We start from the raw sequence: 16,184 nt of genomic DNA on the forward strand, positions 1-16,184 counted from the left end.
AGGATTCTGCATTTGTTCACCACATGCTGAGCACATGACAGAACCTGACATAGAGATGCTGGCTCCTCACAGCCCTGCTGAGACCTAGACAGTGGCCTTTGGATATTTTGTCAGAAGAACTGCTCTGTTTGCCCTCAATTCACCTCAGATCCTAGAAACTCCAGTTCCAGGGATCACCACAGTAGTTACTCAATACTTTCTAAGGTGACTTGTCTGGTAGTGGGATGAAGATGTCTCTTCTGGTGGGGCCCACTACCTATGGCCCCAAAGCCCTGACAATGCAGAACACAGGTCTCAGCTCCCACCACTTAGCACATGCTTCCTCTGCAGCTCACCAAAGCCTCCTTTGCCTCCCCTGCTCTCTAGGCAAGGAGTGGTAGGAAGGTTGATTAGACCATCAGAGACAACATGGCTGATTGGAGTTAACTTAAGCTAGTGGGGAGCCCACTGGGGTGGGGATGAGACTCTAGATCTTTTCTCCTGGACAATATTTTAACCATTTCCAGTAGGGAATGATGTAAACCTTGCTATAAAGCCATGAGCTCTGTGTTTTGTGTTGGTTTATACTGTCCTCAGCCAACCCCTTACAGATCAATATGAACTTCTGATGGGAAATTCAAGTGGGTTTCTGGGTGTGTGTGTGTGTGTATGTGTGTGTATGTGTGTGTGTGTGTATGTGTGTATGTGCTCACTCATGTAGATGCACACTCATGCACATACTCATGAACACCAGTTCTCGGGCTTGAACTCAGGGCCCTTGGCTCACCCTTGGACTTTTTCACTCAGTACTGGTGCTCTACCATTTGAGCCACACCTCTATGTCCCACTTTGTGCTGGAAGTCTCATGGACTTCTCTGCCTTGAACTTGATTCTCAGATCTCAGTCTCCTGAGTAGCTAGGATTATTGGACCAGCTCAAGTGGGTTTTAAAACATTTTAATGCAGGGCTGGGAAGGTGGCTCAGTAGTAGAGTGCTTGCCTTGCATGCCTGAGACCCTGGGTTCGATTCCTCAGCACCACATAAGCAAAAAGAAAAAAGCCGGAAGTGGTGCTGTGGCTCAAGAGGTAGAGCGCTAGCCTTTAGCTGAATCGCTGAGGGACAGTGCCCAGGCCCAGAGTTCAGGCCTCACAACCTGACCCCCCCCCCCAAAAAAAAAAAACATTTTATTGTCACTGGCTCCTCCTTTACAGATGCATTAGTTTGTCACCTAATTCATTTCCTTGCGCTCTTCTGCTGATTATAAAAACATGAATGAAGGAAAAACTCAAGATATTGAAACCCTTTCTCAAAAATTACTAAATTAAATTACTAAATTAAAATTACTAAAAAAATTTGTTTCCAGTCTCTAGTTACTAATTTTGAGTATTCTTACTCAGAACCACATGTTTAGCATTTTGTTGTTACAGTCTATTATTTAAAATCATGACTAAGTCAGACACTGGTGGTTCACACTAATAATCCTAGCTACTCAGAAGGTTGAGAGCCGAGGATCACGGTTCAAAGCCAGTCTTGGCAGGAAAGTCTGCAAGACTCTTATCTCCCATAAGCCAGCAAAATCCCAAAGTAGAGGAAGTAGACATGTGGCTCAAGTGGTAGAGTATCAACCTTGAACTGAAAAAGCTAAGGTACAGCTGGGAAGGTGGTTCAGTGGTAGAGCGCTTGTCTTGCATGCATGCGGCCCTGGGTTCAATTCCTCAGCACCACATAAGCAAAAAAAAAAAAAAGCCGGAAGTGGCGCTGTGGCTCAAGTGGTAGAGTGCTAGCCTTGAGCTGAAGAGCTGAGGGACAGCGCCCAGGCCCAGAGTTTAGGCCCCACGACCGGACCCAAAAATTTAGAAAAAAAAAAAAAAAAAGCTAAGGTACAGTACCCTGACTCTGAGTTTAAGCCCCAGTACTAGCATGCAGAAATAAATAAATAAGCCTGCTACTGGTCACTCATGCCTGTAATCCTAGCTACTGAGAAGGCCAAGATCACAACTCAAAGCCATTCTGGGAAGGGAAGTCCTTAAGACTTTTATCTTAAGTTAACTACCCACAAGGTCAAAATAGAGTATGGCTGTAGTGGTAGAGTGCTAGCATTGAGTGAAAATACTCAGGGACAGTGTCTAGGCCGAGTCAAGCCCCAGGACTGGCACAAAGTTAATTGATTAATTAATTAATTAAAACATTAAAAGAATAATATTATGAAGTAAAAATAAAACCCCAAAGGTCTCAACTTTAAAGTCATTAAATAAATTAATCACCTCTTTTAGAAATGATTATGTCCTGGCCCTGACAGATATGGAGCCAATCTGAATTGATCTCCCAAACCAGAAGCCAACCCCAAACCCTAATTAGTTACAGAAGAACCAAGAAGCAACAGTTCCCAGTAAAACAGAACTTACTGCTGTATATTTTCAACTAACAACTGCAATTAGAACACAGAGGCTTTTCTTTATCCCCAAATAAGTGCCACTGTAGACTTAGAAAATCAGACACCCGGGCCGGGAAAGTGGCTCAGTGGTAGAGTGCTTGCCTTGCATGCATGAGGCCCTGGGTTTGATTCCTCAGCACCACATAAGCAGAAAAAGCCAGAAGTGGCGCTGTGGCTCAAGTGGTAGAGTGCTTGCCTTGACCTGAAGAGCTGAGGGACAGCATCCAGGCCCCAAGTTCAAGCCCAAGGACTTGTAAACTCTCTCTCTCTCTCTCTCTCTCTCTCACACACACACACACACAAAGAAAAGAAAAGAAATCAGACACCTTTGCAAGAATTGTAGTGGAATTAGACTCTGCCCTGTGTCTGGCCTGGTTTCAGGGACCAGGAGGGCAGCCCCATGCACCGTCACGCAGCATGCCCAAGTTAATAATTGGCCCTGCCGATCAGGCTGTTTTTGTATGCCCATTTTGCTATTTTACGTAAATCAACTTACTGATGATGTACCTTTGATCAATAGATTTTAGACAAAAGTATTTTTTGAGTCCAAAGATCAGGGCTGGGCTGACCTGCAGACTGGATACAAGGCATATAAAACAGAGGCAAGGCACAGACTGATCACAGAGCAATCATCACCAAGCCTGAAATATCTGCACTGATTCTGTTGGAAGCTTACTGAGGTAGTCAGGGAATAAGGATGGAGGAAGGAATGAATGCTCTCCATGATTTTGGGATCCAGTCAACGCACTATCTCCAGGTGAATTACCAAGATTCCCAGGACTGGTTCATCTTGGTGTCTGTGATTGCTGACCTCAGGAATGCCTTCTATGTCCTCTTCCCCATCTGGTTCCATCTTCAAGAAGCCGTGGGCATCAAACTCCTCTGGGTAGCTGTGATTGGAGACTGGCTCAATCTTGTCTTTAAGTGGTAAGTACCACTTAAAAGTCAAGAAATGAAGCTAGGGGGCTGGGAAGGTGGCTCAGTGGTAGAGAGCTTGCCTTGCATGCATGAGGCCCTGGGTTCAATTCCTCAGCACCACATAAGCAGAAAAAGCTAGAAGTGGCTCTGTGGCTCAAGTGGTAGAGTGCTAACCTTGAGCTGAAGAGCTGAAGGACAGCGCCCAGGCCCAGAACTCAAGCCCCACAACTGACAAAAAAGAAAAAAGAATCAAAGCTAGTATTCTCTCTGGAAAGGTCGGTCCCTTAGTGGGTACACTTGCTATTTTACTCAGAAAGCCACAGGTCATTTCTCCCTTAATTTGGGATTCTCTACCTAGAGAAAGAAGACTGCTAAAATCCTGTCAGTGAAAGTTAGAAACACAGGAAAGCTCATTTCATAGGAACTGAAGTGGTAGAAGGAAAGTTGGATTTAGTGAAAAGTCTGAGTACAGACTTGAAGCAAAGAATCTTAGTTTCAGCCAGCTGTTGGTGGCTCATTCCTATAATTCTAGCTACTCAGGAGGTTGAGAGCTGAGAATCCAGGCAGAAAAGTCCATGAGACTCTTATCTCCAACTAACCAGCAAGAAACCAGAAGTGGAGGTGTGGCTCAAGTGGTAGAATGCCAGTCTGGAGCAAAAAACCTAAGAGACAGTGTGTAGGACCCAAATTTACACCCTAGTACTGGCACATGTACGCGCGCGCGCACACACACACACACATATACACAATTCATTAAACATTTAATATTTGCTGAGCTATGTGATTTTGCATGTATGGGGGGAGGGGAGTATATCCAATGTTGGAGATTTGTGTATGCTAGAAAAAATGTTCTACTGCTGAGCTATATCCCCAGCCCCAGGCCACGTGCTTTTTTGGGGGGTAAGATGGGGTACTCAGGGCCTTTTGCTGCTACACAAGCTCTCTACAACTTGAGCCACACCCTGAGCAGCCATGTGCTTTTCTGTGGGGTAGTTACTACTAAGTCACAGAAGAGGAGGGCAAAGCTCTGAGTTAAAGCCAGGCGCTGGTGGCTCATGCCTATAATCCTAGCTATCAGGAGGCTGAGATCTGAAGATCGCAGTTCAAAGCCAGCCTGGGCAGAAAAGGCCATGAGACTCTTATCTCCAATAAACCACCAGAAAACTGGAAGTGGTGCTGTGGCTCAAGTGGTAAAGCACTAGCCTTGAGCTGAAGAGCTGAGGGACAGCGCCCAGTCCCAGAGTTCAAGTCCCATGACCACCACCACCAACAACAACAAAAAAGCTCTGCATTGACTAATGAGATTAATTTGGTTAATAAATGGCAGAGCCAGCCAGCCTGGAAGCTCAGGTAAGCTTGTTCAGAAGCAACGCTATCAAAAATCAAGAGATGGAGCTGGGTGCTGATGGCTTGCGCCTGTAATCCTAGCTACTCAGGAGGCCGAGATTTGAGGATTGTGGTTCAAAGCCAGCCCATTAACCATAAGAAAACCAGAAGTAGGGGGTGGGAAGGTGGCTCAGTGGTAGAGTGCTTGCCTTGCATGCATGAGGCCCTGGGTTCGATTCCTTAGTACCACATAGTAGAAAAAGCCAGAAGTGGTGCTATGGTTCAAGTGGTAGAGCGCTAGCCTTAAGGCTCAAAGTGGTAGAGCCTTAGCATTGAATACAAAAGCTCAGGAATAGTGCCCAGGATCCAAGTTCAAGCCCTACAACCAACAAAACAAACAAAAACACAACTATAAGAAGGGGTGTATGGATCTTTTCGAGCTAGTAGAAGTCAGAGTTAGAGGCCGTCCCCAATTTCAGTGAGAAATTACTGCTCAACAGGGACAAGAAGGCATTCTGATGAACTTTGACACCTGTCTCTATAGCAAAAACTATGTCTAATACTTTTAAAGGGGAACTGGTTTGTCAGACATTTTGTTTCAAAGTGGAAAGGACACAAAACAAGTTGCCGAGGCTCTGATGGGAACAGAGACTGTGTCTCCAGAGGTGGTTGTCATGGGCCTCTGGGACTCATATTCTGATGTTAGAGGAGACACAAGTCTCTGAGGGCTGAAGACAATGAGGGAACCCATAGTAGACACAAGTTCCAAGTTGCAAGTTACAGTTTCATATGACTCCTCCCTCCACATATTTTTCTTGGGATTAGAAAAAGAAGAAGTCTCATAGCTACTATTCATAAGAATGTTTTGGATCTTGGGTTTATTATTAACAGGCAGAGCCTTGCTATGTTGTCCAGGCTGGGCTCAAAATTCTAGGCTCAGGTTATCCTGTTGCCTCAACTTCCCCAAGTAGCTAGGACTACTGGTGTATGCCACTGTACCCTATTTCTGACTATGTTTGAATAGAAAATATGTTCAAATAGTCCTTTGAGATGTGCGTCATAAAACCTCTCCCTCCAGGCTTCTCCTTAGCCACCCTGTTCTCTTTCCAGCTCCTTTCTTTCAAAAAGTCTTAGTTTCTTCTAAGTATGGTCCAAGAGTCTAAGTTTCTTCTAAGTGTGGTGCTCCACACCTGGAATGCCAGCACTTAAGAAGGAGGATCGTCAGTTTAAGGCCAGTCTGGGATACAATAGTAAGACCTTGTCTTGTGTCCAAGCATCCATGGCATAACTCCAGTCACTGCTGTGCTTTTCCACAGGATTCTCTTTGGACAGCGCCCATATTGGTGGGTCCTGGACACTGACTACTACCACAACAGCTCTGTGCCATTGATAAAGCAGTTCCCTGTCACCTGTGAGACGGGGCCAGGTGAGTGTCCCAGCCCTTGTTGTGACAGAAGCTGGGTGGACCTCCCTCAGTCTAGACACTACCGTCTATTGTGGATGAAGTTGACTTAAGGGGACATGCAGATAGCTATGACGTCATACTGCTGTCACAGTCTTGCATGCATTGGATACAACTCCATTTTAATTCACATCAGCAAAACCTTTCTGGATAGCATGTTAGGCCACTTTGATGTGTCAAAGGCCTAAGTTACTAGTCCAACAGAGGCAGGGAAGAGCTCATGAGAGTAACTGGGTCATGGCCCTTTATCTGGAGAGGAGAAAGGAATAGAAGTCTGGGCTCTGGCTCTCCTCAACAGCTTGGCCCAGTGAATACACCCCCTGGGATGACCACTTAACCCCACACGCTGCCAGATAGGAGGTACTGAGACAAATGCTAGATTACATTGTTCATTGGTAGTAGAAATATCCAATCCAGTCCTTCCCCATAATTCTTAGCAGCAGCCTCCCTTCCTCAGCACTTTCCCTGGCTCTCTGCTAGGAAGCATGCCATTGACGTAATTCAGGGCTATTTGGGGATTTTTTTTTTTGGTGCCAGTCCTGGGGCTTGAACTCAGGGCCTGGGCACTGTCCCTGAGCTTTTGTGCTCAAGGCTAGCACTCTACTATGGGAGCTATAACTCTACTTCTGGATATTTAGTGGTTAATTGATTATAAGAGTCTCAAGGACTTTTCTGGCCAGGGTTGGCTTCAAACTGAATCCTTAGATCTCAGCCTCCTGAGTAGTTAGGATTACAGGAATTAGCCATGTGTGCACCCAGATTTATTCAAGGGATTTTTTTTAATTTTTTAAATTTATTATTTTTTTATTGTAAAAATACTGTACAGAGGGGTTACAAGTACATGGGCAAGATAATGAGTACATTTCTTATCAAGCATTGTAGCCTCCTCCTTTGTCAAGGGATTTTTTTGGAGAGAGTCTCAATATGTAATTCAGACTGGCATTGAATCCCCAATTCTCCTGCCTTAGGCTCTCTGGAGTGCTGGGATAATAGGTATGCACTACCTCACTCCAGCTAGTATTTATTAAACTATTATTTATCTACTAAGTTCCCTCCAGTGCTAGGGGTACTTTTATCAGCCACCAAAACAAATATTTCTGGTCCTGTGGAGCTGAAATTGAACGTAGGGCTGTAGGATACAGAAATCATATTAAGTAAGTAAAATAAGTAGGATATTAGGATATGATCCCTTATATTGAAGAAGGAGAAAAGGAAGAGAGAAGAAGGCTTTTCCTTAGAAAGCTGACTCCAGTGGATATGAGCAAGAATAAGAGCCATATTCATGGAAGGGAAGGGATACCTCAATAGGGTAGATGGCAAATTGCAGTCATGATTCAGCCACCCAGTCATATACGGAGCTCTGAAACTGGGCTCTTTGGAGTTTATTTGAATGGGTCACCAGTTTTTGGGTGCAGATTCTCCTAGAAAGATGGTAATCTTGATCTCCAGTCCAGAGAAATGTCCAGAAATGCTATCAACTGAGGGTCATCCACAACTATACTCTTAACAGCTGGAAAATAGGTCTTTCAGCCCTGGGGGGGTGGGGGGGGAAGGGTTCTAGTGGAATATCCCAGAGCCCTCTGGCCTTCAGAATAGAAGAATCAAGAGCAAGAACCAGCTGCTATGTTAAATAGGCTGGTCAGAAGCCAGGTGCTGGTAGCTCTTACCTGTAATCCTAATTACTCAGGAGGCTGAGATCTAAGGATTGAAATTTAAAGCCAGTTTGGGCAGACACAGCCAAATGACTCTTCTTTTTTTTTTTTAACCAGTCCTGGGGCTTGAACTAAAGGGCCTGGACACTGTCCCTGAGCTTTTTTTGCTCAAAGCTAGCAGTCTTCTACTTGAGGTCACAGTTCCACTTCTGGCCTTTTCTGTTTATATGCTACTGAGGAATTGAATTCAGGGCTTCATGCATACTAGACAAGCCCTCTACCACTAAGCCATATCCCCAGCCCCAAAATGACTCTTATCTCCAACAAAACATCAAAAAGCTAGAAGTCAGCCAGGCACCAGTGGCTCATACCTATAATCTTAGCTACTCAGGAGAATGAGATCTGAGGATCGCAGTTCAAAGCCAGCCCCAGCAGGAATTATCTCCAATAAACCACCAGAAAAATGGAAGTAGTGCTGTGGCTCAAGTGATAGAGCGCTAACCTTGAGCTGAAGAGCTCAGAGACAGCACCCAGGCCCAAAAATTCAAGCCCCCAAGACTGTCAAAAAAAAAAAAAAAGCTAGAAGTCAAAGTGTGGCTTGAGTGGTAAAGTGCCAAGTTTGTGCAAAAAAGCTAAGTAAGAGTTCCAGGCCCTGAGTTTAACACCCAGTACCAGCCCCCAAATAGGTAGTGTGGCTCAAGTGGTAGAGCGCTTGCCTTGAGCTGAAGAGCTCAGGGACAGCACCCAAACACAGAGTTCAAGCCCCATAACCGACAAAACAAACAAACAAACAAAACCTCAAAAAAAACCTAGAGCCAGCCTAGGGCGCTGGTGGCTCATGCTTGTTATCCTAGCTGCTCAGGAGGCTGAGATTTGAGACGGTGGTTCAGTCTGGGCAGGAAAGTCTGTGAGACTCTTACCTCCAATTAACCACCAGAAAACCAGAAGTGGCACTGTGGCTCAAAGTGGTAGAGCACTAGCTCTTCGGCTCAAGGACAGCTCCCAGGCCCAGAGTTCGAGCCGCATGACAGACAAAAAAATATAGATAGATAGATAGATAAATAGATAGATAGATAAACTAGCCAGACTAAGCTCCTTGAAAAGTCTAGCTGGAGGAGGCAAAGTTGTTGGGCAGGGAAATTCTGAGAGGATAGCAGTGTAATGGCCCTGAGGTGAAAGCATGTTGTATAGGTTTAAAGGAGAGTAATGATGCCAGCACAGCCAAAGCAGAGTGAGCCTAGGGAAGGGAAGAGAAGAGAAGCAATGGTGGGCATATCAGTGAGCAACTGCACATATACTATGCTGATTCTCTGGGTGATCATCAGATTGTATGCTGTTACAAAAACAAGGACCTTCTTTGGCTTTGCCTACCATTGCACTTACAGCCTATGCAAAGCTTGGCATAAGAGTTCATCTGGTACTTGTAGGCTAAATGGATAGATAAATGGATAGAAGGATGGCTAGACAGATGCCTGATCACTGTGTAGATAGTACCTGTTGCTAGTCCCTCATATGGAGACCTTTCATCTTTAGCCCCTGCATCTCTTTCCCACTCTATAGGGAGTCCTTCTGGCCATGCTATGGGTGCAGCAGGTGTGTACTACGTGATGGTCACATCTACCCTCGCCATCTTTCGGGGAAAGAAGCCGACATACCGATTTCAGTAAGAACTCACTGTTGGGATGTGGGTGCTGGAGGGTATGAGCTGTCTGTCTCTGTAGCTGATGTGCTGCTTGTTTTTTCCCCACATTCCCTAGCTTTGTTCTCACACCTAAGGTTGGCACTGATAAAATGGTGCCACTTCTGCTGAGGTTAAACATAGAGTCAGAGAATATGAAACCTTTGTTTCATACAAGGAAAATAGGCCTAACAGCATGAAGGGGCTCTAAACATTAGGTGATGATAGCCCACATTCGTGGATCAACATAAGTAATAGTATGAAAATGGCTATACTACCAGCAGCAATCGAAAGACTCGATGCAATCTTCACCAAAGTCTCATTGCCATTCTTCATAGATATAGTAACGTCAGTTCTAGAGCTGGGTACCAATGCCTCATCTGTAATCCTAGTTACTCAGGAGGCTGAGACCAGAGGATTGTGGTTTGGAGACAGCTTAGGCAGAAAAGTCAGGGAGATTTCATCTCCTTACCAGTAAAATGTTGACTATGACCAGGAATAGAGCATAAGCCTTGAAAAAATTGCCAAGAAAGATCTTAAGGCCCTGAGTTCAAGCCCCAGCGTCAACACACACACACATACACACACACAAATAAAGTGGGAAGAAGAGAGAATATGTATAATTAATAAATGTTAATAAAATTAAAATGCATATCTATAGTACAAAATTATATATATACACAAATATACTATTATACAATTAGTATAAAAAATTAGTAGGGACAAGTAAGTTCAAGTTGAAAATAAAAACTGTCTGGCACTGCCTGGCTCATACCTGTAATCCTAGCTACTCAGAAGGCTGAGATTTGAGGATTGTAGTTCAAAGCCAGCCCAGGAAGAAAAGACTGTGAGACTCTTATATCCAATAAGCTACTCAAAAAAAAGCCTGAAGTGAGCTATGGCTCAAGTGATAGAGTACTAGTCTTGAGGAAAAAAAAAGAAAAGCTCAGGAAGAGTGCCCAGGCTCTCAGTTCACTCCCCAGGACTGGTACTACTACTACTACTACTACTACTACTACTACTACTGCTGCTGCTGCTGCTGCTGCTGCTGCTGCTGCTGCTGCTGCTGCTGCTACTAAACACTGAGGAAATTTAAGAGGAAAAAGTCAGCGCAGTCACTGAGTTGCAGTACTGCAGTGTGCAGCCCCCTTGCTTCCTGATGCTCCATCTGCCACCTCACTGGCTTTCCCCACAGCTGCCTTCCATAGGCCATTTCTACCAAGGGAAAGAAATTGTACTGTTGTGTCGACTATCCAGAACTTCCACTGTTTTCACCCCTTTGTTGAAGCCAGTAAGATGATGGCCTGATTCCTCTTGGCACTGAGGATTATAGCCATATAAAATTCAACAGAGAAAACCAGAAAAAAAAACCTTAAAACTGCCCAAGAATTGCTGATGATTATGATTTTTAAAAATGCTACTGCAGTCATTGAAGAAGAAATCTGTGAGCCAGTCACTAGTGGCTCATCCCTATAATCCTAGATACTCAGGAGGCTGAGATTTGAGAATTACAGAAGCCAGCCCAAGGCACCCCTCCCCCCAAAAAAAATCCATGGGACTTTTATCTCCAATTACCCTACCAAAAAATAGAAATGGAGATCTGGGTCAAGTGGTAAAGACCAGCCTTGAGTGAAGAAGCCAAAAGAAAGTGCCAGGCCCTGAGTTCAAGTCTGTTTCAGCACAAAAAAAGTGGAAGGAGGAAGAGAAAGAGGAGAAGGAGGAAGAGGAGGAGAAAAGAAGGGAGATGGAGAAGGAGAAGATGCAGCAGCTGTGCACTGGTGGCTGATGCCTGTAATCATAGCTACTCAGGAGGCTGAGATCTGAGGATCACCCTGGGAGGAATGTCTGTGAGCCTCTTATCTCCAATTAACCACCAGAAAACTGGAAGTGGTGTTGTGGTAAAAAGTAGCAAAGCAGGGCTGGAAAGGTGGCTCAGTGGTAGAGTGCTTGCCTTGTATGCATGAAGCCCTGGGTTCGATTCCTCAGCACCACATAAGCAGAAAAAGCTGGAAGTGGCACTGTGGCTCAAGTGGTAGAGTGCTAGCCTTGAGCTGAAGAGCTGAGGGACAGCACCCAGGCCATAGTTCAGGCTCCACGACTGGACCTTAAAAAAAAAAGTAGCAAAGCATTAGCCTTGAGCAGAAAAGTTCAGGGACAACAGCTAGTCCCTGAGTTCAAGCCCCATGACTGACAAAAAAAAAGGAGGAGGAGGAGGAAAAAAGGGTGCACATACGTGTGTGCATGTGTGTGCACACACACACACACAAACACACATCTCCTTCAAATCACCTAGGTTTGCCAGCTTTCAGGGCTATTTTCTTCCCTGATGTATCTACATCTGTGTTCTATTATGGTTGATTAATACATTTGTTGTTGTTGCAGGTGCTTGAATATCATCCTGTGGTTGGGATACTGGGCTGTGCAGTTGAATGTCTGTCTGTCACGGATCTACCTTGCGGCTCACTTTCCTCACCAGGTTGTGGCTGGCGTTCTGTCAGGTATGAACTGCTCTGACTCCCTCTCACCCAACTTACTATTTATCCCCAATCAGAATATAACCCCAGGCATGTCCTACATACCCACAATGCTATTAGAACTTCAGTAGATGCAAGTCAAGGGCAGGTGATTTGAAATGATTAATCTCTATTAGCAGATCTATATATTAAGTGTGTTCCTGAAATATTGTAACAGCTCTTCAGCTCAAGGCAAGTGCTCTACCACTTAAGCCACAGCACAATTTCTGGTTTTCTGAGGTGTGAGCCCCTCCCTCCCTCTCCCTTCTTCCTTCCCTCCTTCCCTCCCTCCCCTCCCTTCCTTCCTTCCTTCCATCCTTCCTTCCCCTCTGAGGGGTTTCATGTAGAAATAGGAGCACTGACCCCAACAGGAAGCTTAAATATGGTAGGAGTTGTGATATGACTGGGGCCTGAACTCAGGACCTTGTGCTCTTGCTGAGATTTTTTGCTGAAGGCTGGTGCTCTACCACTTGAAGCATACCTCACTTCCAGCTTTTTGCTAGTCAACTAGAGATAATAGTCTCACAGGTTTTTCTGCTTGGGCTTGTTTAGAACATCAGTCCTCAGATCTCAGCCTCCTGAGTAGCCAAGATGACAGGTTCCATCAACCTATAGAACTAAGCTACAGAGCTGGGCGCCGGTGGCTCACGCCTGTAATCCTAGCTACTCAGGAGGCTGAGATCTGAGGATCACAGTTCAAAGCCAGAAAGGGCAGGAAAGTCTGTGAGACACTTATCTCCAATAAACCACCAGAAAACTGGAAGTGGCGCTGTGGCTCAAGCAGTAGAGCACTTGCCTTGAGCTGAAGAGCGCAGGGATAGCGCCCAAGTCCAGAGTTCAAGTCCCACAACTGACAAAAAAAAAACAAAAAAAACTAAGCTACCAGCACCCAGCTATAATATGACTCTTCCATCTAAGAGGCTCTGCTGAGGACATGTTGAAGTTGCAAATAGTATCTGTGATTTTATTCCACAATACAGGATGGATGGCATGTCACCCATTGCTCCAAATCCACCTCTACTGAATGCCCAGAATCCTCCTTTTCTTTGTATTTGTTTTTGTGCTGGTACTAATGCTTGAACTCGGGGCCTGAGTGCTGTCTCTTAAGCTTTTCACTCAAGGATGGTGCTCTACCACAGTTGTGTTCTGAGCCACAGCTTCAGTTCCAGCTTTTTGGTGGTTAATTGGAAATCAGAGTCCCACAGATTTTCCTGCTCAGGCTGACTTTGAATGTTGATTCTCAGATCTCAGGCTCCTGAGTAGCTGAATATAGGCATGAACCTAGATTCCTCTCTTTCTTACAGTCATTCTTTCTTCTGTTTAGGCATTGCTGTTGCTGAAACCTTCAACCACATCCAGAGCATCTACAAGGCCAGTCTCAAGAAATATTTTTTCATTACCCTCTTCTTGTTCAGCTTTGCCATTGGATTTTACCTGCTGCTAAAGGGGCTGGGGGTGGACCTCTTGTGGACTGTGGAGAAAGCCAAGAGATGGTGTCAACAGCCAGAATGGGTCCATATTGACACTACACCCTTTGCCAGCCTCCTCAAAAACCTGGGGACCCTCTTTGGCCTGGGGCTGGCTCTCAACTCCAGCATGTACAAGGAGAGTTGCAAGGGAAAATCCAGCAAGGCGCTCTCATTCCGTCTCAGCTGCATCGTGCTCTCCCTTGTGCTCCTGCACCTCTTCGACTCTTTGAAACCCCCCTCCAAAATCGAGCTGATCTTCTATGCCTTGTCCTTCTGCAAGAGTGCCACAGTGCCGTTGGCCTCTGCCAGTCTCATCCCCTACTGCCTTTCCCGGTTCCTGGGCCAGTCACACAAGAAGTCTTTGTAAAGCATTACGGAGTCTCAAGTGTTTAAAAGTCAGTGACTGCCAGAAATTTAGAGGGGACCAGAGGTCGCCTGCAGCCCATTCTGAGGCCAGACGTGTGAAAGTCAGCTCAGGTGACTTTCAGATCCTAATGCTATTGGACGATGGTTTACTGTTTTGTTTAAAAGCTAATGAGGACACTGGACTCTTAGAAGTTGGGTCATTCTGGATTTTTCCCTGAAGACCTACTTAACCTATTCTCCAGTCAGATATACAAAAGCAAAACTTCCAGAGAGAGAAAGCAGCTCACAAGCCCAACTGAGAATTTCCTGCCTGTGCTCAGCCTTGCCAGGGGAAGGAGAAAGGTGGAATGCATTTGGTAAAGGGGGAGAAGGTGGATCAAGGAGGAGTTTTTAGTATTTTTCATATATCATGCAAAATATGTGCCAAGTGATCACTCACATAAGTTCAATTATGTTTCTTTTGAGGCTTTTTTTTTTTTTTGCCTGTCCTGGGGCTTGAACTCAGGGTCTGGGTGCTGTTCCTGAGCTTCTTTTGCACAAGCCTAGCACTCTACCACTTGAGCCACAGTGCCACTTCCAGCTTTTTCTGTTTATGTGGTACTGAGGAATTGAACCCAGGGCTTCATGCATGTTAGGCAGGCATTAGACCACTAAGTTACATTCCCAGCCCCCCACCTTGTTTTTGTGTACATACTGAGGCTTGAACTCAGGGCCTGGAGCTCTGGCTTGGCTTTTTTGCTAGAGGCTACTGCTCTGCCATTTGAGCCATATCTCCACTTCCAGTTTTCTGCTGGTTAATTGGGCATAAAAAGCTCACTGATTTTTCTGCCCAGGCAGGCTTTGAATTTCCAATCCTCATCTTTGCCTCCTGAGTTGCTGAGTGTACAGAAGTGAGCTACCAGTATTGAGTTTTTCAATTATATTTGAATCCTTTTATGTATACTCTCAATAATGGTGGGCCAATTTAAAGTATAATCTGTAGGCAATTAGTGGGGTGATTCTGCTTTTGGTATTTTTCTACTCAACTCAAATGGTCAGGGTACTTGGGTTTCTGAGTTGTTGCAGTGATGGAGAACTTGTACTAGGTCAGAATATTCAGGCATCATTGACTCCTACTGTATTATATTACATCTTCCTCTGCACCCACCCAGTTCTGCTTTCTCCTAGAATTTTCCACTGGCTCCTCAGTCATTCTTTGGATCCTCAGATGCCTAAAGGGCAACTCTCTGGTGGTGCTTTTGTATGTTTCAGTTCCACTCTGAAATTTGGGGCAAAATGGTAAGGAGAGGGCCAGGATTCCTCTCTCTAGAAGGTCACTCCAATGTTACCTTTGATTTCTGGAGGGTAAATATGACTCCTTTCTCAATTCCAACCAAGCAAGAGCACATTCTCAGAGGAAAGCCCCACTCCTCCACGCCTGTTCTCCAGTCTCAGCTGATTTGCAGAGTATGTCTTGGGGGGAAAATGCTAACGCCTATTTATTTGAGCCTTGTTTTTGCTACTCATGATATATATACTACCATATTATTATCATTTGCACCAACCATCCTGCAGCTAACAACTTTGAAAAATATATAATATATACAGTATTTTATTAAAACATTTTATTTAAGAATGAAGTCTTGTTTATCATTTTAGATGCAACAAGTTCTAAGTTTAGAGATCTCTCTCTGTTTTCCTAAACAAATTATTTGGCTCCTCTGTGCCTTCATTCATCATTCATGCATTCCATTCATTTACTGCGCAAGCACTGGGGCTTGACCTAGAGGCTTCAGATTCTCTCTTAGCTTGTTCACTGAAGGCTGGTGTTCTACTGTTTGAACCAGCCTCCACTTCTAGCTTTCTGGTGGTCAATTGGAGATAAGAATCTCACAGACTTTCCTGCCCCCAGCTGGTTTCAAACCATGGTCCTCAAAAATCTCAGCCTCCTGAGTAGTTAGGATTATAGGTGTGAGTCACCAGTGGCCTGGCTACATTTCTTATAGAGAAGGAAAACTGTTTGAAGTTGTCCAGGACTTCCAACAGGGGTACAGAGACTTCTAAGGTATGCATGGGGCCTGAGTTGAGCATTTTCAACATGGGCTTAATATTGGCATAGAATGTTACCACACACAGGCTCCATTTGCTCACTGCTCCATGGAAGCCAATTAGTTAAAAGATTGAGGCACTCAAAGAGAAAGAACATTATTATTATAAGCCAGCTGAAAAGAGAAGAAAGAAAGAAAGGAAGAAAGAAAGAAAGAAAGAAGAAAGAAAGAAAAGAAATGAAAGAAAGAGCTGGGCGTCGGTGGCTCACGCCTGTAATCCTAGCTACTCAGAAGACTGAGATCTGAGGATCAAGGTTCAAAGCCAGCCAGGGCAGGAAAGACCGTGAGACTCCTATCTCC

At 44.9% G+C, this 16,184-nt stretch overlaps 1 protein-coding gene across 2 annotated transcripts; it reads left to right on the plus strand.

Moving 5' to 3' along the window:
* The first annotated feature begins 2,998 nt into the window (after window positions 1–2,998).
* On the plus strand, window positions 2,999–14,122 carry G6pc (glucose-6-phosphatase, catalytic subunit). Of its 2 annotated transcripts, none has more exons than XM_013036108.1 (5): window positions 2,999–3,170; window positions 5,974–6,083; window positions 9,332–9,434; window positions 11,832–11,947; window positions 13,287–14,122. In XM_013036108.1, the coding sequence occupies exons 1-5, from the start codon at window positions 3,127–3,129 to the stop codon at window positions 13,796–13,798; spliced, it is 885 nt and encodes a 294-aa protein (XP_012891562.1). In that variant the 5' UTR covers window positions 2,999–3,126; the 3' UTR covers window positions 13,799–14,122. The 2 variants fall into 2 exon arrangements, with proteins under 2 accessions (XP_012891562.1, XP_012891554.1); XM_013036100.1 differs by having other exon boundaries at window positions 3,000–3,340.
* Window positions 14,123–16,184: the final 2,062 nt, after the last annotated feature.

Source organism: Dipodomys ordii, unplaced genomic scaffold, assembly GCF_000151885.1.
Source record: "Dipodomys ordii isolate 6190 unplaced genomic scaffold, Dord_2.0 Scaffold7, whole genome shotgun sequence".
NCBI classification, from domain to species: domain Eukaryota; kingdom Metazoa; phylum Chordata; class Mammalia; order Rodentia; family Heteromyidae; genus Dipodomys; species Dipodomys ordii.

Excerpts from the sequence above, each read along its gene's own strand:
- G6pc (XM_013036100.1), top strand. The coding sequence starts at position 3,111 with ATGGAGGAAGGAATGAATGCTCTCCATGATTTTGGGATCCAGTCAACG. Across the intron at positions 3,341-5,973 it reads CTCAATCTTGTCTTTAAGTG|GATTCTCTTTGGACAGCGCC; the intron begins GTAAGTACCACT and ends GCTTTTCCACAG. Across the intron at positions 11,948-13,286 it reads TGTGGCTGGCGTTCTGTCAG|GCATTGCTGTTGCTGAAACC; the intron begins GTATGAACTGCT and ends TCTTCTGTTTAG.